Source organism: Lepidochelys kempii, chromosome 1, assembly GCF_965140285.1.
Source record: "Lepidochelys kempii isolate rLepKem1 chromosome 1, rLepKem1.hap1, whole genome shotgun sequence".
NCBI classification, from domain to species: Eukaryota; Metazoa; Chordata; order Testudines; family Cheloniidae; genus Lepidochelys; species Lepidochelys kempii.
In genome coordinates this window covers 204,657,802-204,684,275 of record NC_136380.1, presented here as the reverse complement: position 1 = coordinate 204,684,275, position 26,474 = coordinate 204,657,802, and the positions used below count along the sequence as shown (strand labels likewise).

General features: G+C 46.9%; 1 protein-coding gene across 2 annotated transcripts; it reads right to left on the bottom strand.

The window, feature by feature from the left end:
* Positions 1-2,696: 2,696 nt before the first annotated feature.
* UPK1B (uroplakin 1B) lies at positions 2,697-13,285 on the bottom strand. Of its 2 annotated transcripts, XM_073328981.1 has the most exons (8): positions 13,268-13,285; positions 10,469-10,546; positions 9,600-9,800; positions 7,908-7,982; positions 6,376-6,498; positions 5,824-6,003; positions 3,816-3,899; positions 2,697-2,747 (listed from the first exon to the last, which is right to left on the bottom strand). In XM_073328981.1, the coding sequence occupies exons 2-8, from the start codon at positions 10,535-10,537 to the stop codon at positions 2,697-2,699; spliced, it is 783 nt and encodes a 260-aa protein (XP_073185082.1). In that variant the 5' UTR covers positions 10,538-10,546; positions 13,268-13,285. The 2 variants fall into 2 exon arrangements, with proteins under 2 accessions (XP_073185082.1, XP_073185090.1); XM_073328989.1 differs by lacking the exon at positions 13,268-13,285 and having other exon boundaries at positions 10,469-10,549.
* Between the last annotated feature and the right edge of the window lie 13,189 nt (positions 13,286-26,474).

Genomic DNA, 26,474 nt, shown 5'->3' with positions numbered 1-26,474 from the left:
CCGGCTTGACAACATTCTACCATCACTCCATTCTGCTCTTGCCACCTCAGTGGAACCGCTGTTGTCTCGAAACTGCCGTTCCAGACAGCAGCACTGCTGCCCCTCACAATAGTTGGTGTTTCTCTTAACTCCATAGCACTAGGATCAAGTGATTACGCAACCATCACATTTGAAAATAATTAAAAGGACGTTTCTGCACCTCCTGCTTGAAGAGAAAGTTTAAAATGACCAACAAGTAACCCAGAGGCTCAGGAACCAGAAGGCAAAAATACAAAGAACCCCAACCTGAGATTTTGAAATAATGCTTTAAGCCAGTCCCAACTGGAGTGCTTGAGGGGAAGCAGTATTGAGACAGCACTAGCCAGGCCTGTCTCACTCCCCATTCACTTACAAAAGGGATGGATCTGGCATCTGCGCTCCATTCCACTGGTCAGATTAGTTTCAGGGTGTTTTATTCTACCCTCTGGATAGCCCCACCTCACCAACCACTATTAAAGCAGAAGTTCCCTGAGGGAAATATTCTCTCAATCCAGCAATCTAATCCTGTGGTTTTGATTTCATTTTTTGCAAGCCACTTCTTCAGAGACATCAGTACAGAGGAGGCTGTGCAGACCATCATCCAGGCATTGTGGCTCTGCAGAGCTCCTGGGGCAGCCTAAAACCAAGTAAGAGCACAGAATCTCATGCTGAAGTGGGTATGTTACAAAAACAGGTGTTAATTCATGTTTGTGAAGGGCTGGCCGTCACACCAGAGGTGTGTTTGGAGAGAGTGGAGAAGCTGCATGTGTGCGCATGCTCACATAAAAATGATACACTGATTTCTACTCTGACTCCCCACAGGTATTTTGCCTCTAAATTGACATTAAAAGCTACAACTCTTTGCTGTTGCTACACTGAGTTAGGGGTCACTGGTTCCCATGTGTCTTGTAGCACCTAAAACTAAACTTGTAGCCTCAAGAGAGGTCTAAGCAAGAGGACCAACCCATCCGTCCAAGTCAACCCTGGGAGAGTATTTGGGACTAAACACTGGATTGTAGTGATGCTTTAGAGTCCATAGTCTTGAAGGAGGCAGCCACCCCATCACCAAGGCAGCCTGCCTTCCGTTAGGTTCCCCCCCACCCTCCACCTCTGCCCCCAAATGCCACCAAGGGTCAGTGACCCACCTCTAATCTAAGAGTTCTATTCCCACAGCCCTTTGATTAGACTGGCAAGTCGGTTCAGTGCCAGATTTTTCCACAGCACAACATTCTAGATGCACAGACAGTAGCAACTCCGTACCTGCGAGAAGTTTGGAGCCACCAGCTTTTTGAACCCAGCACTGTCCAACATTCAGGTGTCTGGAGGCAGCTGGTGGAGCCTCCATTTACTCAAGATCCTTGACAGTGAGAATTTGAAACTCAGCTTTTTTATTAAAGATTCGGAGAATATACAGAAACACTGGAACAATCAGGGCAGCTGGCAGGTTCTTAGGGGCTGACCCCCAACACTTAAACAGATTTCAGATAAAACATTCTGTACAAGGAGCAAGCGTCACACAATGCACGTAACTTACAAGACATTCATTAGGAATTACACCAGACCCGTTTAAGTCTGACTTAGGTCAATAGTTGCCTGCTTAACTGGGAGTTTTAACTGCTTATGCTAGGACAGAACTGGGATTCAGTGAGGTTGTAGAAGAACATACAAGAAAGAATTAATAGTTGTCCTTGAACTCAAATTACTCTTCTTGATCAAGGGGGCTCAATTCTATGCCTTGAGTTAGCTGGAGGTGGAAAGTGGAGTAGGCTGGTAGGGATGGGAAAGGAGGAATATTTTGTCCTGTTAATACATCAGAGAACAAAACTGCATATCCACGCCCCGCCCCCCCAAGATCTCCAAGGAGCTGTGAAAAAACTGTTGAGTCAGTTTTGAGGAGGTAAAACATTGCATGTGTTGGCACCATTTCAGAGAGATGGGGGTCCTATAGTTTATCAGTGATAAGCACCAGAGGTAGGCTTGAACATAGGAAGCATATTATGATGCAGTGAACTAGCCCTTGATTTGGGTTGACTAGTAACCTGCTTTTAGCTTTTAAGACTGGGAAGTTAGGTATGGCAGAGGGTAGAAAAGAGAGTCTGCCTCCTTCTTAGAGGACGGATATCTTTAATAGAGGCCAGAACTAAATATGAATGTTAAATAAAACTTGGCAATTCCTGTAGTTACATGTCTAATTTTCCTCTTCCTTGCAAGGAGGAAGGCTCTCTGGTGTGGTGACAGCATCTCTCACATATACTATATTCACCAACAGCCTTGTGCGTCAGATTTGTTCTGGTATCATTTACATTAGCCCTAGTTTAAAGAAATTGTTTTCTGGAGCAAGTACATTTATGGGCCATTTCCCTTTTCAAGGCCATCTCTGGAATAATCAGAGCATCTCTCAGACTCAAGTAGTCTTCAGAACAGTGAAGGATTTGGGTCCGTTAATAGGCATAAAAGCTACAGAACTCCAGTGCGGCTAAAGGAAGGCATGTTCTTTCTTGGAAGGATCAGCTCAGTGTACCAGTCTGTCTGGTTTTCAGGGAGATGGAGGGTGGGATGATAATGTGGGCACTGGGAGAGCCTCAAATCCTCCTTAGCACAAGAGGAATAGTACAGATGAACGAATGCAGTTTCATGCACCAAGACTTCAGAGGGGTTGTTGGGAGGCCACTGGATCCTCAGTATTCAATTCTGCTCCAATAGAACATGGTGCAGATAAGAACCCAGAACTATAAAGAAAAAATGGCCGTTAGATAATGAAGAAAGCAGATTTACCAACCAACCAACCAAAAAAAAAACAACCACACACACCACACCCCAACAATCCCATTGTCAGATGACATTTCATCCTTTCAGTGGATCAAGTCAGGGGTTTCCATCACCTAATCCACCCCTGGTAGCCACAGAAGGTTGCTGTCTTCACACAGGAGCCAACTCTTCAATACAACAGTTAAGCTGGAGCAGGGCAAGCCATCTGCAGCTAACAACTCTGCAGTTAAGCATTTTGTTCCACAGCCTATGTATTGATTTCAGTCTAGAGGTTGCTCTTGAACTTTTTGCCATGACTATTTATTTTTTAGGTGACTTTCTCTCATCATGAATAGCAAATACTCCAAGTCGTGTATTTTTTCTGTTCTCATGACTCAAGCCGAAAGAGCTTTGAAATGGCCACATGAACACTTCCAGCAAGAGTAATTGACACTTTTCTGTGAACAGGACTTGTGAGCTGCACAAATGCTGGCAAAGAGCAAATAAGAGTATGGTGAATACCCAAGTGAACATCTGTTTGCATTAACAGCAGCAACACTGGCAACATTCATCACCTACCTGTAGGCTAAGGTTGGGGAGATCATACTTATTAGCACACTTAACTACTTTCGCTTTGTGGGCCATGGGATCAGTCCACTGACAGAGGCTTTTGATTTGCAGAGTTAAGAGTTAGGTATACAGTACAGAGATTTTATTCTGAACATCAGCAGGGTGCACTTATGGGGATTAGGCACAGTTGCCATTAATTTCTCAGCATGTGGAGGTCAGATCAGAACACAGCCTTACTTAATGGAACAGAGCTAAAGCAGCTTAATCTAGAGACAGTCCTTCAAGACAGCCCACATCCTTTACCCTCCCCACCCCCAAGTGTGTTTCCAACTCAGAATGGCCCTACAGTTGGATGGGGAGCCGCTTGTTCTCCAGGGATTAGTCCTTCCACCAGTGCCAATCCCCATTTCCCCTCAGGTTGAATAGAGGTGGGGGGCTGGGGGGGGGGGGGGAAAGAAGAGCAGATATTAAGTACTCACAGTCCAGCAGAGAATGGCAAAGCCAAACCAGGCAACACCCCAAGCATGTCTGTTCATTGGACCAGAGATAATGTCATAGCAACCCTGTGGGAACAGAGCCAATAAACAGCAAATCAAGACCAGAGCATGAGCTTTGAGCAACTATGTTACAAGCTCAGCTCTCTTGGAGAGAGGTCCGGTTCTCATTCTCCAGGAACCACAAGCACACTGAACTAGCTAGTTTGCATGACATTAACAAGTCAGCTAGAACATGCTTTGGTTGCAATGCAACCATCATGGTCAGAATGTTCAACTTGGTCTTAGGAGATAGCTCACAGTTGGCATCCCAGCCTATGGCTCTGCCAACTCCCTGATAGACGAGGAAGAAATAGATCCAGATTATGGCTTTATATTCCCTCTAGAAACAGATCCTCTCAAATACTTCAGGCCAACTTACTGTATTAATTATGTTTTTCACTCCAAATCACCAGGAGAACATGAGCTTGCCAGTGGGAATATAGCTGAAGACGACAAACCTCTGCTAAATTGCTAGAAGCTACGGTCACCTGAACTTCCCCATAACCCCCATCTCCAAGCATGCATCTTATATGCAGTTAACAGTCTCTCCCGGTGAGCAGGCTGCTCCACTGACTGGATTCTGACATTCTGGCTGCCCACCCCACTCCCAAAAAATTGGGCAAGGTACAATTTACCATGCACTGCACCACGGCAGGTTGCTAGCATTTGGGAAAGGCACCAAAGAACCAACAGTCTCTTAAGCCACAGACATTGGCGACAGCTTCCCACATGGTGCCCAATCAACATGGCTTTGTCCCTTCCCACCTCTAGAATGGGGCCCTTTGGGTAGGTTAAGAGAGTTTAGTCACTACATATGGGATATCAGTCACCATTCAAATGACTGGTGCTCAGCCAACACTGGCTCCTATGCCAACCCTCTTGGTCACGAAACCAGCCACCCTTCGGGTACTCTTGTCCTGGGCTGGCATCTTGGACCAGTTCCACTGGGACAGCACCCCTCTATTGTCTCCTGTATCTAGGGCCCTACCAAATTAATGGTCCATTTTGGTCAATTTGACGGTCAAATGTTTTAAAAGTTGCAAATTTAATGATTTCAGCAATTTCAATCGGAAATTTCACAGAGTTGTAATTGTAGGGGTCCTGACCCAAAAAGGAGTTGTGGGGAAGGGGGTCTCAAGGTTATTGTAGAGGGGTTGCGGTACTGCTACCCTTACTTCTGCGCCGCTACTGATGGCAGCGCTGCCTTCAGAGCTGGGCAGCTGGAGAGCGGCGGATGCGGGCGGGGAGCCCAGCTCCGAAGGCAAAGCCACCGCCAGCAGCAGAGCAGAAGTAAGGATGGCCTGGGATGGGATTGCCACCTTTACCTCTGTGCTGCTGCTCTCCAGCTGCCCAGCTCTGAAGGCAGCGCAGAAGAAAGGGTGGCAATACCATGACCCCCTAAAATAACCTTGTGACCGCCCTGCAACTCCCTTTTGGGTCAGGGCCCCCAATTGGAGATACTCTGGTCTCCCCCGTGAAATCTGTATGGTACAGGGTAAAAGAACACAAAGACCAGATTTCATGGCTGTGAATTTGGTAAGGCCCTGCCTATGTCCCAAACATCAGGAATGCTCCTGTGCTACTCGGTCCTGGGCCAGTGATGTGGACAGGAAAACGACAGAAGTTTCTGCTCCTCAGAAAGCCTTTGGGTACTAGCAGATCTATCCTGTCCCCCTAGTATGTCATAGGCTTTCAATCCCCATTGTGCTTCAGTTGGCATGCTGTTACACCATCCCCATGAGATTATCCAGGGCTTAATTTTTGCCGGGGCTAAGCCCTGGCAACTCTGGGCTTGGCAGTTCATAGCCCCAGCGCCTCTCGGCTTGCTGCATCAGTTATGAATGTAAAAACAATTGCTTAAGCCCTGGCACCTCTTTTCATTACAAGTTAAGTTTTGAGATAATCCCACTAGTCAACAAGAACCACAGTAAAAGTGGAGAGAGATTCTTGCCTTATTATTATAGTAGCCGGAGACACCCAGTTTGCAGCCATCCAAGTTGATTGGAATTCCTTGGACATCCATGACACAGCACTGGCGTGGCCAAGGGAACTCTGAGTCACTGTTCCTGCTCCTGAACACAGACATGTAGTTCTGCCAGTCAGAGGGGCCATTCACCCCACAGCACTGATTCTGGATTTGGGAGGGAGAAAGAGAGAGAGAGAGAATATTGAGATCCCCCTGCAACACAGGGATACAGGTGCTGATGTCCAGTCCTCAGGTTTCCCCCTCCCCCCTCCCCATTCTCCCTCCTTCCCCCAGAACAGTGACTAGCTTGCATCACGCCAGACAAACAGATTTATAGGAAAAAACAACATGTTGACAGATATTCCAGGGGCCTGAAGTGTCATTTTATGCACTAGCAGCATTGGGATGCTGGAGGTTAGACAGGGCCACATCTGAAGATTCCAACATTCTTTTATTACGGAAAGATTCTAGGGTGAGAGAAATTCCAGAGCTGTGTAATGTTTAGCTGCTATCTCTAGTTATATGAGCACTGGTCACCTGTAGCATGAGGCGGTCCCATGTCCTGGTGACACCTTCACTCATCCACTTATCATCATTGTTGGCTGGCTCTGGGTTCTGATACTTTTCCAACATTTGCTTCAGGAAGAGATTGGGTGTGAACTACAGGGCAAAGGAGATAAAGAGCACACGTGATGTTATTAGATTCCTTGATTCCAAGGCCAGAAGGGACCACTGTCATCATCTAGTTTGACCTCCTGCAGAACACAGGCCATAGAACTTCCAAAAATAATTCCCAGAGCCAATCTTTCAGAAAAACATTGACTAGCTTCAACTTCCCACTGTTGGATCATGTTATACCTTTCTCTGCTAGATTGAAGAGCCCATTAAATATTTGTTCTCCATATAGATACTTCTAGAATGTAATCAAGTCATCCTTTAACCTTTTCTTTGTTAAGCTAAATAGACTGAGCTCCTTGAATCTATCACTATAAAACCATGTTTTCTAATCCTTAAATCATTCTCTTGGTTCTTTTCTCTGAGTCCTCTCCAATTTATCAACATCCTTCTTGAATTGTGGGCACCAGAACTGCACACAGTTCCAGTGGTCACACCAGTGCCAAATACAGAGGTAAAATAGCCTTTCTACTCCTACTCGCCGTGCCCGTTTATGCACTCCAGGACAGCATTAGCCCTTTTAGTCAGTCACACTCGGAGCTCATGTCCAGCTGATCATCGACCGTTACCTACAAATCCTTCTCAGATCCCCTGCTTCCCAGGTTAGAGTCCTCCATCCTGTACGTATGGCCTATATTCTTTGTTCCTCAATAGATACATTTAGCCATATTAAAACTCATTGTCTGCTTGTGCCCATGTTATTAGATTCCTTTCTGAATTGAGTAGGTTTTCTGCTTCATTAGGAGTAGACTACCAGCAAACACAGTTTTGGACAACCAGGTTAGTTTGGAAGTCTTCCTCCTCCAACTGGAGATACTAGGAGTTAGAGAACAGGACTCTGGGAGCATCAGAAAACCCACAGATTCCAGAGTCTGACAGCTGAACATGTCCTCAGAAGGGTTTGCCTGGGAGGAGGCAAGGGAAGAAGCTGTTTGTTAGTGTCTGGAGGTTTGTTTGGAGTTAAGCACTGCACATACAACTTTTTCCAACAGCTGTAAGAACCTACATGGGTCTCTCCCCTACACTAGTAATGCTCAAATGGTAGAACCAGAGGTCTTCCATCATTAAACACCTACAATAGCATTGTCAATCTGCATCTGAAAAACGTGTCAAGGTTCAGTAGCCTCAGTTAATGGACAGACTCAGTTTGCATAAAGAAAGTCTTATTTCCTTGACTCCAAGTTATGGAATTACACATGCCTCTAGGAGACTAGACCCTCTCTTCAGTGGTTCAGCAGTATCCATTACTGTCCAGTCTCTAGCCAGCCCACCCCAGGTTTCCACTCTGCCCTAGCTGCATTGTATGCTTAGAGTTTTGGCATTCTGTGGACATGTTCAAACACCCTGCCTCCATCCTACTCTTGAGAGAACATACATGGGAAACCACCACTCACAAAATCTCGATGAGTTGCTGCTGTGATGCAAGAAGCCACTTCAAATCCATATGTGACCAACATCAGAATGATATACTGCAAAAGAATCAGAGCAGAAGGTACAGTTAGCTCTCCAACCTGGGTCTATTCTCACAACATGCTGCATTTCAAAGTGTGGTGTTACAAGATCAGGTTCAAGGCGTTTTGGAGCAGGGTTCCTTCCCCATCCGACATGGTGAGCACTAACCTCCACCCATACCCTACCTGAACAACGCTGAGACTCAAAATTAAGTTCCTCCACCTTGAGAGTCCCATTCATCCAAGTTCTACCCTGTCATTAACAGATACATTCCATAATCTGGATTTAAGGGAAGCCCAGTCATTAGTTCATGATTGTCTTATCCCCTGGACCATAAGGGTTCATATTCTCATTTTATTTGTATTCTGCCTAATGGCACTCCGACTGTCAATAGTGGTGTCTTCTCCTTCTTAGGAAACAGCTACATTCTTTGCCACACTGATATCTTAAGAGTGCAAATTTGAGGTTCATTTCAGGGTGTAGAAACTTCGTTATGTTAACAGTCTTAATTTGTTTCACAGAATTTCTGGATTGCTCTTTATGCTGTAGGCACAGACCAGACTTCTCTACGCTGCCTCTTATTAGAGCTTCTGAAGAAGTAGATAAGAAGCTGCATAATGATCTGTTGACTAAGAATCTGAACGCCATTTTAGCATTGGCCATGGCTTGTCCAACAACTCCAAGACACCTCCCAACCGTATAGAGATGATGGAAGGCAAAGTTTCCTCGCAGCAGTGATTCAGTCTTACTTTGATGAAGTTCAGTAGCCTAGGTAGAGGTATCAATATTTTATGCCCCCCAGCAGCAAAGAAATGAGGACCCAATGAGGACCCAAGCTTGTGTGGTCAATAGGAATTTACGCTGTATGACCATGGCAAATATATTGTTCAGGATTCTGCTGGAGACTTGGAAACCAATCAAGGCATTTGTACCACACCTGTAGCCACATGCTGCCTGTATTAAGGTATCCCCAGGAATGATGTGTGACTATATGGTCTAAAACCCCAGACAACTTTAATACAGCTACAGTCCTTGCACTGCAATGTTTGCCTCCTCTCGACCTGGGGACTGGTACTGCAGCCCACCACAAGACTACCGTTTTGATTCCTATGCCCCCAGCTTCTCTCTCAAAGCAACCCAGATAATGGGGGAAGGGAAGCCTGTTGTGATATGAACCCCCTACTGGGCTCAGTTCAGTTAATAAGGAGCCATTTCCTTCCTTTTCCCTATTGGAAAATTGCTCTTCTCCCCCCCCCACCCACCCCAATAAAACAAAGCTGAGGTAGCAAGTGCCAACTTGTTCTGAAGGGGACAAAGTTCAGTCCTCCTGGTCAGTTGGGGTCATGGGTTAGAGTTGTGGCTCAGTTACCATGGAAATAGTCTCCCACACTCATGTCCCTCTTCCTGGTACAGATTCCATCTGTTCCTGGACAATGCGGCTGTCCTAGGTGTCAAAGAGGAAATGGGTGGCCCTTTAGGCACATTTGGCCCTAATGCTATTTAAGGCCTGGAAAATTACAACTCAAATCTTGAAGTTAGCAGTGCTCAACAGCTGGTGAGCACAAGGAGCAGAAGACTGGGATAACATGATCTTAGTCTGTTAACGACCTGCGGACTAATATCACTCCACTTACCACCAGCAGCATTGTGCGGTGTGACTTAATGACTCCAATGATGCCCAGGACAGACAGATTAAAGAGAGCAAAGCCAACGAAGATGCCAATCCAGGCTGCACCATAGATGTCATCATTATTGGTGGCTTCCAGCAGAGGGTACAGAGTCTGCTGATCCGACACGAAGAAGATGCACTCTGCCATCAGTGCAATGCCACACATCTGAGAACCAGAAGTCAGACTCCCATCAGGTCAGCCCAAAGCAGTACCACAGCTACATTCAAGGAGAGCTTCTATTAATCACGTTCCTCTTCCTGCCCCACACACAAGGCACAAGCTTCCCAGCGAGACCACTCCCTCCCCACAGGCCCACAATCCATTGCTTTCTGTCCTCTCATGACAATTGTAAACATAAAACCCACTGAGCATGGGCCCTCTCTCTTCCCCAGAGCAGCACAGCTCATATCAACTGGGCTGGTCTTAAAACAAGATTTGGAGCATTCCTTTAAGAATGGCATTAACATAACCCTTCCCGTCATTGTGGGAAGGAGCTGGGCTGGAAAGAGGAGTTCAGGAACCAGGGCTCTTCCCTCCAGAGCCCCCGGCACAAAAGCTTGTTCTTCTAGATGTGCTACCGCTGCCCCTACTTCCTACCAGTCCATGTACCCTCACCCTCCATCCCTTACTGAATTTGTTTGCTTGCATGACTCAGCAGGGACCTTGACCTCTCACCTAGCGTTGCATTTATTTTATTTAGACTGAAGTGGTAACATGAAGAATGACCCCATTGCTGGGCCAAGCCTTTTATTACAGTGCATCTGATGAGGAGTGACGAGCCCTTGAAGAAATCATCTCTCCACCCTAGCCCCTCACAGCCCCAGATCACTTACCCCAATAATCACATTGCCGAGAATTAGTAGGCCTTGGAAAAAGCGCACTCCATTATCGCCTTTTGCCATCTTCAGCTCCTCATGCAACCTGAAAGGCGGAGAAAAGTGTTCAGGACACACAGGTCTCACAGGTTTATTCTAGAAATGGACGTTATCCTTGAGGAAAGCCCCCCCCCCCCACCACACACACACTTCTTCACAGGCTTCCAGTTTTAGAAGGGAAGGGTCAGTGCTGGTAAGAGAGTTTTCCTGTTGGATGGCTGGGGGAGCCCAGACTACTAAGTGGCAGGGAGATCAGCAATATTTGTATGGCTGCTGGAGATGGTTTGAGCCTGGCCTACACTAGGATTTTTACCCACCAGCTGGCAGCACTACAGTGCGAACCTGTAGTATAAGCACTATCCTGCTGATGCAGCTCCATCATGGCTACAGTCCCTGCGTATACCATGAAAGACAAGGCAAAGTGGAGTTAAATAGTTGGATGTACCCTACACACTTCTTCGCTGAAGAGGTCTGCTCCATCCCAGACAGCTATTCACCCTGTAACCTCTTCCCCCCCATTGCACGATGTGAGCCACAGTTTTGTGGTGGCCATTTCCACTTTGTTCATAAACACCAAGCGTGCTCATTTTCCTATAGAGCTTCGGGGCCAGGTCAGAGATATCTGGTCCATTTGCATGCCAGCAAGTCACAGCAGTCTAGTCTAGGGCTTTGGTCTATAGCTAGTATATACTTCTTTCTTCCCAACTCATACCTACTGGTGAGATCATGGGCTCCTTCTCCAACTGTGTACTTCAGGCTCTGGCTTCGGTCTCTGAAGCAGTGCTGCTTCCTTTGGTTTCCACAGCAGACAACCTGAGGCAAATCTTACCCAGTGTCTTTCTAGTGAGACACACACCCAGGTTGGGCACTGAAGCTACCCTAAAGCACTCCTTACAGAGAGGGCATGAGGGAGGAAGTTGAGCCACTCACAGCTGGAGCATGGGATACTAGCAGAGTAGCATTCCAGCTACATTCTCGAAAATGCTCCCCCCTACTTTCTAGTCCCAGGCACTCCACGTGGAATTCACTCTCCTCCAGTGAGGGGCATGGATACACCCTCCACAGGGTCAAGAACCCTGGAAAAAAAGACAAATCCAGATTCTTGATCTGATGGGAAGGTGATGAAAACCCCTCCTCCAAGAGGGACTGAGTGGAAAAAAAACCAGCTGTGATTGTGGGGAGCTGCACAAAACCTGAGCTGTCAACAGAAGCCTAAATTAGGCCTCATCTGTACCAGCTTCTATACCAACAGGACAGTGGAACGATTACAAGCTGATAAGGTAACAAGTCCGCTTCTGGAATGTCTACACTAGCAATTTCTTATTCAAGTTTCCATACTGTTGCAAACCCCAGAGGGAAATTTTAGTAACGTTAGTATAGACAAAGCCATATGGTCAACTATTAGAGGGATGCAACATTACCCTGCACAGGAAAAGGTGAGCTGAGAAGAAATGTGCACCTGATGATCTCTTCCTCTTTACTAAGCCCTGGTCTCCCTTCTCACAGACTTCCTTAGGTCCTCTGAACTGCAGTGGGGCAACCAACACCAGAGAACTTCCTGTGGCTTGGACAAAGCATGGAGACACCAGTAGAAAGAAGAGTTACCTACGCTTCCATTACTTCCCTCTCCAACAGCTTTTCTAAGGCTATTCTTACGCAAATGGCAAAAGACACAACCCCAGAATTCCATGCAGCTGCAGCAGTGGTGGAGTTGCTAGCTCAGAGAGCCCTCGGGCATTTTTACCACTTCTCTAGGGACACTTCACTTGTAGTCCTACCGTAATGTAGTTGGTTCGTGTAGACACCCAAGCACAGTGCTGTAGACCTGCCAACCTCAAATTGGACATAGTTCCTACAGTTTGGTTTAGCCACTGTCTGGTGTATGCACTCGCACATAAGAAAGATGAGGAGTTGTTGGGGAGCCTCAAGCTCTGAGGACAGTAGTTTTAGAAGAGCCTCTCACAGCCCCTTAGCCAGCCGCCTGTCAGGAGACAGCATGGAAGGGAAGGAAATCATCCCTACTAGAACCTGAACAGAGCTCTGCACACTTCATAGGAAAGAGCAGGTTCTAAGCTCAAAGGAGGCTTTTTCTGGACTAGATTGTTGTGGGTCAGGGCTGCTCTAGGGCATAGGTTGGACACTAGGAGCTAGGCCCAGATAGAGGCTTAAGTGTTGCAATTCTCAGTGTTGCAGCACCTGCCACCAAGTGGTATCTCTAAGTCCTGGAGCAGGTACCCAGGCTCCCTGTACAATGGATAGGGATTCCTTAGGAGCCTCTCTCTATTGTAAGGATCCACAAAAGCAGCAGGGCTGAGCAGGGCACCACTTAAGCTAGCCAATGGGAAATGCTGAGGAGAGGGGTGTGGCCTAAACCTCACCCTTCTCAGGGAGTAAGGCACCCAGCCTGGGCCTGGGCGGGAAGCACCTTTCTCTGCTAGGGATCCTCAGATGTGGGGTCAGGTGCCAAAGATGCTTTTTGGAAGAAACTGGGCAGGGGCAGAGGGACGTTTGTGGCAGCTGCCCCCTTATAAGCTTTAGCCCAGTGGTTAGAGCACTCACCCAGGATGTGGGGAAGACAGGTTCAAGTCCCCCCTCTGCCTGAAGAGGTGTTCAAACTGGGGTCTCCCACCTCTCCGGTGAGTGCTCTAACCACTGAGCTGTGGGATATTCTGATGTCCGGGCTCCCTCAGTCTCTCCTGTTGAAGCTGTTCCACTGGGTGTGAAATAAGTATTAGACCGGAGAGGGAGTGCCCTAACCACTTGCCCTGAAAGGTGGGAAACCCTCGTTCAATTCCCTGCTCCACCTTAGGCAGAGGGGGGAATTAAACATGGGTCTCCCATATTGCCGGTGAGTGCTCTAACCACTGGGCTAACAGTTATAAGAGAAGCTACTTCCTCTCCACTAGCCACGGTGAGTTTAAGGGTGCTCTGAGCACAGCCACTGGGTCAGGTCTGCAGGGGAATGCCTAGTTTGAGGATCTTGGCGTGTCTGAGATAGGCACCTAGACTGAGGTGGCTGGATGCACACTCTCTAGCAGAAACATAGGCAACTTGGAGACTGGAAAGCTGAAAATTCAGGCTCTTGGGTTCCTAAAGGCCCAATAGGGTTAGGCAGCAGCTGAGCAAGGGGGTTGAGGATTTCAGTGGTGTCTAAATGTGGGTGTAAAGTGCTTAAGTCCTCATGTGGAACTAGCCCCAGGTTATTGCAGACCAGCCAGTTATTTGAGGAATCTTACTTAGGATGTGTCCTCCCAGTCACACCCTCATTCTCCCCCCATCCCTGTGAGCTAAATTCCTTCTGCAAACTTTGGATATGCTGCATGTTCTCAGAGCCTCCTCTGTTGGCCAGATCCTGCCTACCCCAAGCCTGCTACTACTGTGTGCACACATTCCCAAGAGAGAAGGTCTAGGACTTCTACAGAAAGGAAGGGTCAGCTTTCAAAATACCTGCTTTTGGGAGGAGGGATTGGCCAGGTGGATATAGTCATCTAATACATCACCATCCATGTGCCAGTTGCCTAATGACAGATTCCTAGTAACATGGTAGAGCCACCAGCTCTTTACTAGGGAACATGAAATTACAAGGAGAGTAAAGGCTGAATACAATGAAATAAATGCAGAGACAAAGAAGGGAGAGAACCTTTACAAGAAGGTCTTATGATAACAGTAACATGGGGCAGAATTATGCAGTGCATAGAGCACCAGTAGGAGTCAGAAAGCCCTGAGTTCTATGCCCAAGTCCACCACCATCTCCTTGTGTGACACCAAGAAAGTTACTTCCTCAGTTTCCCCATGTTAAAGATGGGAAATAGTACTCCCCTACCTTTGAAGAATGCCTAGTGGAGACTGAAAACCATGCCAGGTGCCATGACAATGGCTGGATCTACTGGGCAACCAAAGAACCTCTCCTCCCAAACAGATGAGCTATGAATGTCCTGGGACTTCACACATCTCAAATCAGCCCATTCTAAACACCTCAGAGCAGGGATGTGTTACAAATGAGAGCAACTAGCACAGCACTTGCTACATTAATACATCTGCAGAGTCAGGAGAAGAAATCTTACATGTTAGCCTTGGTTGAATTGCACATGTGTAAGTGTAGGGAACACCTCAAATCTACATGATCTAGAATAGTAGGAGGACCTTCTCCTCCCATACCTGACAAAGAGATGGGTGCCAGAACTCCTGTCTGTCTTTAGTCCAGGGTGTCCAGAGGAGGGGTTAAGTCTTTCATATAAAGCTAGTTTTCGTATTGGTTTCCAACCCAATGCAACTGACCTTCAGTCCAATTGAAAACAGGGGAAAGATAAGGTTTCACATAGGACCAAGTGCTTCATATATTAGGTCTATATGAAACAGAAGAGGTTGGGTTTCCTCCCTCTCAGGGGAAATCTAGACCCTCAGCTTGAATGGAATCATTGTTGTCAGTTAAGTCAAATGATAAACTCTTGCTAGATTTCAGAGTAACCACATCAAGAGTATTATAGTTTAGGTATAACTGTTCAGTAGATACCACTTGCAACCCCTTTCCACTCCTCCCCCCCCCCCCTTGCACCTTATGTTTTTTCTCAGCTGTCCCACCAGCCATCTCCAAAATCTGGGCATGACCCAGTTCCTCTCTCTCACTAGAGCATGTGGGACTAGGTAAGTTAGTCAGATTTCAAGTGTTGCAGCATCACTGCTCTTCAGCAAACTATGGGCAGGTCTGCACGCCATAAGCTGACCTAGGCATGGGCTTGGCCTATTCTCCCTCCCCCTACACACAACAGGCTCAATAAGACCCATAAGGCCAGTGGGGGAAGTGGAAAGGATGCACTGAGAACTAAGCCCATTAGTGTTTTGGGTGCCCAAACCAAGCCAGATTTTCAGAGGAACCAAGCAGCCACATCTCTCATCCAGCAGCAGCTCCAGCAAGTCCAGCTCAAGACAGTTTTTAAGGCCTTCATTATACTTAACACCTGTGTTGGAAGTTGACAACCTGATCTATTCCCCATAAACTTGGCAGTGACATGGATATGGGCACCTGTGCTCAGCACTCTGGGCAACTCTAGCTGAACACCAATACTGACTACTACAGAAGAAACTGGGCATAGAGCCTTGCCTTCAGCAAGAGAAAAGTCTTTCATTCTGCAGGTGCTGCCACTTAAGTGGGTGTGTAAAGGGGGGTGTGTCACATCTTCTCTTCTTGCCCCACTCCCAGCTTGGCCATCACATTAGTGCTCCCCTCAGAAGAGCCACTAGGCTAATGCACTACCAGGTCTCTCCTCAGACACACCCCCTCCCAGTTTCCTGGAGCTGTTCATGCATCACATTCTTCAGGAGTGCAGTAAGAGGCTAGAGACAAGGGACCCAGTGGTTTTATTGACGCAATCTCATGCGGGGTTTAACCATCATTTAATGCAAGGTGTCCATTCCAAAAGTGTCAGCAGTGCCATTCATTTGGATGACTCTGAATGACATTCAGAGTCATTCATGCACAACCAAACAAACCAAGCCTTTGCAGTAGCAGAAAGGTTCTGTTCACTCAACAGCACAAACCTGTCTTTAACTGGATTAATTTGAGAGGTGCAAGGACCACACACAAAGCCCAGATTACAGAGTATTTCCCTTCCAGTTTTAGAAAAATGTTTTTACTCATGTGAGGATAATGAGAGACTTCAGCCAAATACCAAGGTGTGTCTCTTAAAGCCATATCTTAGCCTAACCAGGGAGGGTTACTGCATTCTGCCTCCTTCATACATTCAAAATAAGAGCTCCACCTTGTCTCTCTAATATCCTGGGACCCACACAGCTACAACACCACTGCATACAAGACTGGGTGAGGCAATATCTTTCATTGGGCCAATTTTTGTTGGTGAGAGAGACAAGCCTACACAGAGCTCTTCCTTCAGGTCAAGAAGAGCTCCATGTAAGCTCAAAGCTTGTCCCACTCACCCACAGAAGCTGTAATGTTTCTATTAGACCCTCACTCCCCTGGTCTCTCTAAATGCCCATTCTGAACAGCTGCTAAAGGGTAATTGAGGGCTGACAGGAGTTGAGACAGGTTTTCATTAGACAAAATGACATTTAGTGGAAAAAGCCTCGAGCAACTTGACCAGTGATCTCCAAAATTTAAGATACTAACTAAAGATGAGGGGAGAGAGATATGATCTTATGGATAAGTTTAGCAACCATATAGAATACTTTAAATGTTGTGGATGAAAAACTCTAGAGGAGCAGAGCATTTTACAAGTGTTGGTTTGCCCATAGTAAACTTGCTGTCTTTGAATGACTGTACATTCTGTGGATGACTAGAGAACTAGTAGGATTATGGCATCACACTTGGGTATTGATTCTGCACTTGCTTAACTTTGCCCATGATGAGTAGTACATAAAGTGCATAAAGTTAAGTATGTGTGGACATAGGTGCCGACTCCATGGGTGCTCTGGGGCTGGAGCACCCACGGGGAAAAATTGTACATAAAACAAGCTCCTCCAATAATTTCACCCACTACTGAAACTCTATCACCTCTGAAATGGAATAGCAGCTTGTTTAACAGCACTCAGACAGAGGTTTAGGAAAGGAAGAGCACCCAGCCAGTTATTTCAGGCCACAGTAATAATACAGCCTCACCAAACAAGCCTCAACCAAACTTACTAATTAAGTCTCCTTTAGAGAGAAATTGTTTGCTATGAAAGGATGCTTGTCAGAACACTAGAGTGCCTGTTAAATTATCAGGAGTAATCACCTAGGAAATAAAGTTGGGATGAACAATTGTTTTCTTCCCTCCCTTATTAGCTTTATGGAGCCAAGACAGAAGAGGGGTTTCCCCCGCCTGCTTTCTTCTTTCAGAAGAAGAGTAAATGTAGAGCTCACACTTTAGCTGTGAGCCTTACTTCCTGCCCCCCAGATATGTTGGCAACACATAACTCTCCTTTTTTCTAAATGTTAATATCCCTTCAAGAAGCAAATTAAAGGGATAATACAGAGTAGGCAGCCTGCAGGAAGAAAAGATACTTAATAAGCTCTTGCAGTTAATCCTACCCAATTACTAAACACCCACTCACATCTAGTGTTAGAGTACTAAAATAAACCATTAACTATGAAAGCCTCTTTATTTATTGTGTCACACAGCAATAGCTTGAATACCTCATTAAAAGGAATACAGCAATTTACTCACCTTCTTTGTTGTACTGCTATCCCACAGAAACTCAACCACACCTGTAAAGCTAAGTAAGCCCCCTCTCTAGCTCAGCCTGTCTTTAAAGGGCCCTGAGTGCTTGGGAAAAGTGGTTTTGATTGGTGGGGTGTCCAACACATGAGAGGAGCCTGTTTCTAGCCAGACCTGTTCCTGGGTTGGGAAGGGAGCAGAAGGTGTCTCTTTGATTCTCTGATTGTACTGGAATGTGGTTGTACTGAAAATACACACACTAAAGTGTTTCCATTATTATAGTCTATTGGGGTGGACAAGTGACTCACTCCTATGAGATCTCTGAACTTTAGAAAGGATGGGTGAATAAGTACATAAATATGAATATTACTGACTGATGAACTGTTGTTTTAATGACTATTCGGTATGTCCAAAGAAAATGCTCGGACTGGAAAGGAGAGAAGGGTTTTTTAACAAATGTCTTCACATAATCCTGTCCTGAAAAAAGGGCGGCGGGGGAAGAAAGAAAAATCCCATCAAATTTGGCTTGCACCCTGCTCTCTTTCTTTATGGTCCATAAAGAAGGCATGAAAGATAGGTGTGTTTGTTCGATCTTTTTTACATTAGAAATTCAGGTTTTACCTACCCTAGAAGATTCTAAATGCCAGAAGCTGGGAATGAGCGACAGGGAATGGATCACTTGAGGATTACCTGTTCTGTTCATTCCCTCTGGGGCACCTGGCACTGGCCACTGTGGGAAGACAGGATACTGGGCTAGATGGACCTTTGGTCTGACCCAGTAGGGCCGTTCTTACGACTCTGTGGATGACTAGAGAACTAGTAGGATTATGACATCACACTTGGGCATTGATTCTGCACTTGCTTAACTTTGCCCATGATGAGTAGTACATAAAGTGCATAAAGTTAAGTATGTGTGGACATAGGTGCCAACTCCATGGGTGCTCTGGGGCTGGAGCACCCACGGGGAAAAATTAGTGGGTGCTCTGCACCCACCGGCAGCCAAGCTCCCCGCCCTACCTCCTCCTCCTTCCCTGAGCATGCTGCGTCCCCACTCCTCCCAGCGCTTGCCGCCGCCAAACAGCTGTAGCAAGCTCCAGGAGGGAGGGGGGAGGAGCAGGAAAGTGGCACGCTCAGGGGAGGAGGCAGTGAAGAGGCAGGGCTGGAGTGGGGATTTGGGGAAGGAGTCAGAATAGGGGCAGGGAGGGGGCAGAGATGGGGCAGGGACTTTGGGGAAGGGGTTGGAATGGGGGCGGGGCAGGGGTAGAGTCGGGGTGGGGCCAGGGGCAGAGGGGGGTCAAGCATCCACTGGTGCCAGTAGAAGCCGGCGCCTATGTGTGTGGAAGTGTTTGTAGGATCACTGAGGGAGCAAAAGCTGGTTCACTGAGAGGGTCAAGAAGAATTTGAGACAAAGGCTGTCTTTGTTTAAGATTCATAAGCCCCTTCCATTCCACTCCACTCAGTTAGGCTCTGTGAAAGCTCACGATCTACATTTCTGAGATCGCCAGCTACTGGGATGACGGGTCGTACTTGACCTTCTTTATATTTTAATGTTAAAAAACAAACGGGGAAAAAAACCTTGGGGATGGGGGTGCATGGGGTCCCAATCTTTCAGGACCCCTTTATGCATCAAAAAAAGCATCAATGGGCACAAACTAAATTTTTGAAAAAATCCTCAGTAAGTCACCTTTAAAGTGCCTTAAGGAATAAGCAAAAAGAAAAGGAGTACTTGTGGCACCTTAGAGACTAACCAATTTATTTGAGCATAAGCTTTCGTGAGCTACAGCTCACTTCATCGGATGCTTATGCTCAAATAAATTGGTTAGTCTCTGAGGTGCCACAAGTACTCCTTTTCTTTTTGCGAATACAGACTGACACGGCTGCTACTCTGAAACCTGTCATTAAGGAATAAGACTTGTGAAAGGTCTGAAAATTCTGGGGGCCTCCCCTCCAGATATCTAACCAGGGTCTCTAAAGAACCAAAGAAAAGTCCAGCTCCTCAAGAATGTAGGCCAGGTTTTTCACACAGTCCCTTGCATGCTGGACAGGACTTTGATAGTTTAACCTAGGCTCTGTGGATACCCACCTATTGCTGTGAGGAGAGCCACATGAGATTGTCGCAAGGCCAAGTGAAGAAGTAACCAGCTCTTGTGACAAGGGGGAACTGGGGAAAAGAAAGCGTTAGGGAGAAGTGTCTGTCACTTGCCTTGTTAGGGCGGTGAACTTGTGAGGAGATGGGAGTGTTTGGTTGGGATAACGGTCCCCTAGAGGAATGAGGCAAAGTCTGCACTTCGTCAGAGAAAGTTTCCCTGATTAGAGGACACTTTAAGTGGCACTGGGGTTTATGCTGTTACCAAAGAATTCATCGCAAGATTTAAAATATTTACGCTCCCTAGAAGCACAGATTCTAAGCCCAGCTGAGTTGATTCATCCACCTGGTTCTTCTGTAGTACTGGAGAGAAAAAGAGTGGCATGCAGTTTATTGGTCTGCTCTGCTCTACTGGACATGAAAGATCCCTGGGTTACGGACATGCATCTTGGCTTCACAGACCTGCCAGGCTGTATGTGCAGCAGCCGCTCAATGCGGGGGTCCGTCTTTTGGATGCAGCGGTGATAGTTTGCTACAGACCGGGGGGAATGCAGGAGGGACAATAGTGAAGATAGAAGGGAAACGGAAGCCCCGTCTCTTGCCAGAATGAGGCGGAAAGTCTGGCTTGGGAGAGCAGGTGCGGAAAAGGAAAAAGGAGGAGAGGTCAGCATGGTGAAGAGCTGGGGCCAGCCAGTCAGAAGCATGAAGAGAAGCTCTCAAGAAAGTGCTGGTGAGTGTTTGTTGCTTGACATAATCCCCAGTCAAGGGCTTGCAGACAGGCTTTAACCTTAATCCTATCTTGAGTTAGAAATGGGGGGAGAGATGGAATTCAGTCCATTGCTGTCACTGTTGTTTGTCTAGTGACAAGTTTCTGCCAAACTGGCTTAGCAGGCTGACAGGGGGACGGTTGGGGCAGATCAAGAAAGAATTTTGGTATCCAAAGGGGGAGCAACAGAACCCTTTTTTTAAAAGCAAAGCTCAAGTTTGTGCATGCACACGAGCACAGACACAGGCATGTACATACAAACACATACACCCAGGTGGGTACACACAGAAATACATGCGTGTGCCTGCACACATGCACACAGCTGCTCAGATCCAGCCATCCACACGTGTGCATGTTCACACACACATACACATAGGTAGGTGCACACACAGGCATGCGCAGCTGCACGGACTAATACATGTGCGGGGTAAAAGTGTGTTGCAGGTTCCCTGCGGTGCCTGGCGCACAGAGGATATGGGTCTGTCCCCGTGCCAGCTAGGCCACGATGGCTCTTTAGCTCAAGCTGCAGCTGCTTGTGTTCTTTAGCATGGGAGGTCCCTAATTCAGCCCCCGGCGTGCGGACCAAAAAGGCAGCAGTCACATGTGCGATGCACACACTGCAGTATTCATAGGCACATAAACATACTGACCTTCAAGCTGGGAAATCTGCAAGTGACTGAGCCCCAGATTGCTCAATGTCCCAGCTCAGTCCTTTGGAGCCACTTTAACCACCTTGTAGCCAATGATTTGAGTTGATTGTTCATTTATTGTGTGATGTGATTTAAATGATAGGGTTATAGAAGTGTAAGACTGGTGAGTAGTTAGAAGGGATAATTATTTATGTATTAGGTATGTAAGTAAACTGGGCTGAGCTGCAAGGCCTGCAGGCTGAGGCCTGTAAGATTTCAGCTTAGCCCAGGGTTGAAAATGAGCCGGTTTGGGCCGGCACGGCATACCATTAAGAACCCAGTATCAGCCCGTACGCAGCCCATGTTAAAGCGCTGCCCCAGCAAAGGACCCTCCCCTTCCCTTACTGCCCCTTCCCCCCACCCCCTCTGACCCCTGCCCCCAGCCCCGACGGGGGAGGCAAAAGGGGCAATGACATTGAAGGGCTGCTGCAGTGCTTTAACATCGTTGCCTCCCCTGGGCCGCCGACCAGGCGGAGCAAAAGGGCAGCTGCCCCGGGGCTGGTGATTTAAAAGGGCCCGGAGCTCCCGGCTACCGCGGCTGGAGCACCGGGCCCTTTTAAATCGCTGCTGCAGCCCCGGGCAGCCATGACCAGGCAGCACGGATGGGCTTGCTGGGGGAGGGTGACCCTCCCCCAGCCCCGCCCCCTTCCACCCGAGGCCCCACGTCGTCCGGGGGACGGAGCCGCCCCCATACCGGTAAGAATTTATTATTACTTTCACCCCTGGCTTAGCCATACTAGGCCATAGGCTTAAGAAACGCTTGACATAAGTAAGGACCAAAGAATGACCCTATGCCACAAGATTATGGGAAAAGATGTACCCATCGGTGATATTACAAAAAATTAACAGCAGGAGTAATTGCTTGCTTACAAGCATGGGCAGCAGGTATAAGAGGCTTGGGGAGGCTAAGGTTCCCGAAATGGGGCAAGAAATGCTGGCTGCAACGCACTTCCCTTTGGAGGCATGCCAGCCCGCCACCTTGGGAGCGCTGCTGGCAGAAGATCCCGAGCAGTGGGAGGCCCTCTAGTGCCCGGACTGTGGCCCCGACACTCCTGCTCCACTCTGAGGCCCTGCCCCCACACACCCTCTTCCCACCCCCACTCCGCCTCTCCCCTCGAGGCCCCCCCCACCTGCCACCCCCTCCTCTCCGCTGCCTCCCCCGAGACCCTCCTCCCCCACTGACTCCAGCAATACGTGAACATTTTCAAGGCGGGCGGACGCGCAGCGGTTCGGTGCAGGGTGTGGAGGCGTGAGGTTGGGCTGAGCAATGCTTGTTGCAAAAGGAAGAAAAATTGCGAAATATTTTGAAATTGTTTTCTTTTGCAGGGTTTGAAATGGACCGATTTTTCTTTTCTTTTCTTCTTTTTTCCAGTATTTCCCCCCATTTTTGAAAATTTTCCATTTTCAAAAAAAGACAGGAAAAGAAAATAGGAGGTCAGTCATTTCTGAAAGGAAAAAGTCAAAGGAAAAAATGCAACAAATAAAAGAACGGAAAAGGAAAAACAGGAGAAGAAGAAAAAAGGATAAGATGAGGGGGGAATGAAAATCTAAAATCTCCAAAAAAATGGAAAAAATTACTAACAGTCTAGATATTTTAATTTCTGATTTGCATCTAAAAAAATTAAAAGGTTACAAAATATCAAACATTTCTCACAAAAAAGTCATTAGAAAAAAGCCATTTATCAAACAATAACAACAAAACCAAACAGAGAAGCACCCCCAAACCTTTTTGTAGGAAAAATTTCAACCAGCTCTATTACCTAAGGGTTTGTGCCCGGGACATGCTTCTTTATTGGGTGGAAGCAGAAGGAAGTGCCTTGTGAAAGTGAAGTCTGTCACCGAGAGAGGAAACATACTGTATGGGCAACAGGATACTGTTAAGAGATACCCCATAACTCGGCCTGCGTTTTAAAATTTGCTTGGGGAAGGGGGGATATCAGAAGATGTCATAAACTGAACATCCAGCCAGACTGTCACCTTGCTACAGATCAACCCAGGCGGGACTCGATCTGCAAGGAGGCTGTGTCCCTTTGGGATGTGTCATGATGCTGATGCTGATGACTTATAATACTTAGTCCTGCCTTGAGTGCAGGGGACTGCACGAGATGACCTCTCGAGGTCCCTTCCAGTTCTATGATTCTATGACATAGGCGCCAACTCCATGGGTGCTTCAGGGCTGGAGCACTCATGGGAAAAAAATTAGTGGGTGCTTAGCACCCACCAGCAGCCAAGATCCCCTTCCTCCCTCCTCCCTCAGTGCCTCCTGCCCACCAGTGACCCTGCTGATCAGCTCCTCGCCCTCCCTTTGAGTCCCTCCCACCTGCCGTGGATCAGCTGTTCTGTGGTGAGAAGGAGGCACTGGGAGGGAGCAAGAGGAGCGGGGACGGGGCATGCTATGGGGAGGGGGCGGAACTGGATGGGAAGAGGTGGGGAATAGGCGGAGTGGGGGCAGGAAGAGGTGGGGTAGGGGAAGAGGCAGAATGGGGACAAGGCCTGGGCAGAGCAGGGACAGAAAGCAGCGGGGCAGGGGTTTGGGGGAAGGAGTGGAGTGGGGGTGGGACCTTGGGCAGAGTGGGGGTTGAGCACCCCCTGGGCAAACTTAGAAGCTGGCGCCTGTGGATGATGATCTGCAGCAGAATGAAGATTACAAACAAATCCCATTAGACTGCATGGGTAGTATCAACGAGTCTGCCTTGCTATTGAGCTATGGAGAGATGGACCCTTCCTTATCCTCCTGCCGCCTTTGCTTCCATGCCATGCAGTGGCTTAACATCCAGAGAGTGTGACCTCACAGCAGGATAATGGAAGCCGCTGGCCCAATGAACAAGACCTCATGAGTCTGCCTCAATTCCATGTTAAGAAGAGATGATGAACCACCACCTCTCCTCCATGGTATGGGTTACATTTGCAGCTCTGCATGGGAAGATAATAAGGATGATCAGTTCTCATGCTTTAGAGCATCAGCTGGTCACATGTGGAATCAGGAAGGACCTCCTTAGCCCAAACCCCGCACACAATGGGCCAGGTACATTATCGGTTTTTCTTCAACTGCTGAAGCCTTAGGTATTGGGTAACTCAGAGGCAGGATAGGAGACTTGATGGACAAATGGACTGATAGGGTACAGGAAATCCTATGTTCCTAGGTGTGTAACTATAGTGATTACTGACCACTTACACAGGTTAAACTGGACATCATGGCTGAGTTTTCCTGGGGCTGGGGGGAGGTGCTTTTTTGCTTTCCTCTGGGGCACTGAACAGAAGTCACCGGTTAGGGTCACCTGATGCTCCAACTAAAATCCACTAGGGAAGATTATGAATTGAGCTGTATTCTCTCTATAGAGCTTTCTCATCCTCTGAGACTAAGGCTTCCCTACAATGCTCTAGCAGGGTAAAGGACTTCAGTACATCCAGGGAATAAGGCCAACTGTCTGGATCACCATGTCACCTAATCGTGTTCTGAAAGATCTGAGAGCTGTAGACTTTGTCAGCAGAGTTAACATTTTATTAAGTATTTCAGTCACCTTCTCCAAAAGGTGGCATTACAAGAGATCCCCAAATTCAAATTCCTTCTCCCCAAATGGCTCCGGCTCCCTGCTCACATTCCTAGGAGCACTGAGGACAGCTGCGTTCAGCCCAGTGCTCACCCTTCCTCCTCTAACCCAATTTCACTTTGAGGCTGCATCTCATGCCTGTCCTGCTTACTCCATCCAAGTGTCATGGCCGTGTGCCAGTTCTTTCCAGAGAAGAGGGGAATTTGTCACAGCTGCCTCTGCCTCTCTCTTTGCATATGTGTGTCGAAGGTGAGGATGTGGGTTTTTCTGAGACAGATGCTTACGGAACCACCTTGAATTCAAACTCTCCCTGACCTGGCTCCAGATCATCCTCTAAGCTCATATCCACTCATTCCACTTGTCCTATCCTGGTTTTCTCTCTGGCCTCCTCCCCAAGGCTCTCCGTAGTGGGCAGGGTCTTACTTTCACTTGAGCTGCCCCTTCTTTTGGAAAGATCACCACTTCTGTACCTTCTAGCACAGTCTAATGGGATTTGTTGAACTAACTGTAGTGCATGGATGATATATGAATGAACACCGCCCACGGAGATCAGGGGAACACGACTCTGTCCCTAAAATGTTTACCAAACACTACTGAGTGCAGAGAGACAAATAGCATGCCATTAGCAGTAACTATGAAGCTAATTATACTGAACTGGAATAACCTACTGGATCTATTTCAGTTTGCAAAAATACGTTCTGAAAAGCAGAATTGTATGCAAATATTTAGAATAATATGGAATGCAGTTAATTAGTTCCAAGATCTCAGATACCCTCGTGAGGAGGGGTGTATGAAGCTTAGATAAATACACCTTGGTGATTCCACATATCCTGGTATTTTGGACTTGGAGATAGAAAATCCCTCCTGGATGTGGCATTACATCTTCATTCCTCAGCAGAGCTGAATAATGGAGACTGTCAAGGTTTTGTTTTCTCTCAAAAAAATTAAAAACTTATTTTATGAACTTGTATCGGGATGGTTTCACAGATGGACAATACAGTTGTGCTCATAAATATGATGGGTTTTCAGGGTTGCCAATGCTCACAATATTTGGTGTTCTTCTGAAAGCCTCAGCTCCTGGAGTCATGTTATTACACAAGAATCTCAGGTGTTGTTCAAAAACTGGAAAATAAACATTTTCCGAAAAATAGTTCAGTTTCTAACCCTCAGGGTTGCAGAGGAACATTTGAAAAAAGGAATCCTAAAGCCTCCAAAAACAAAAATAAAAAGAGCCCAAAATGTATTCTGATTATTTTAAACCAATCTCATAATTTTGGGGGGCTTGGCTCATAATTGTTGAGTGCTTGGGATTGGCAATACTCAAATTTACTTTTAATCATTTTTTTAAAATTTTTCCTTTGCCTGCCTCATATTTCCATAAATAATTGTGGCAGTGTGTGTTACTTTTGTTAATATGAAATTTCCTGCATTCTAGATATCATTTTTTTAAGATTCAGAGCCCAAAAAGCCATAGATAGGGATACCTCAGCAGCAGACCTGAAAATTAAGGGTTTGATCCTGCTCTATTAAAATAAATGGGGTATTTTCCTTTGACTTGAATGGGAGCAGGATCAAGCCTTAAGTCTTGTATTATTATTAACTTAGCATCCAAATCTGCACTATAAGGCATAAAAATAAAGAGGAGAAATAAATGGAATACATCTTCCTCTAATTAAATCTCACCTTCAGCCGTCTTTTGTTTAGCTAATGAACACTGCTTT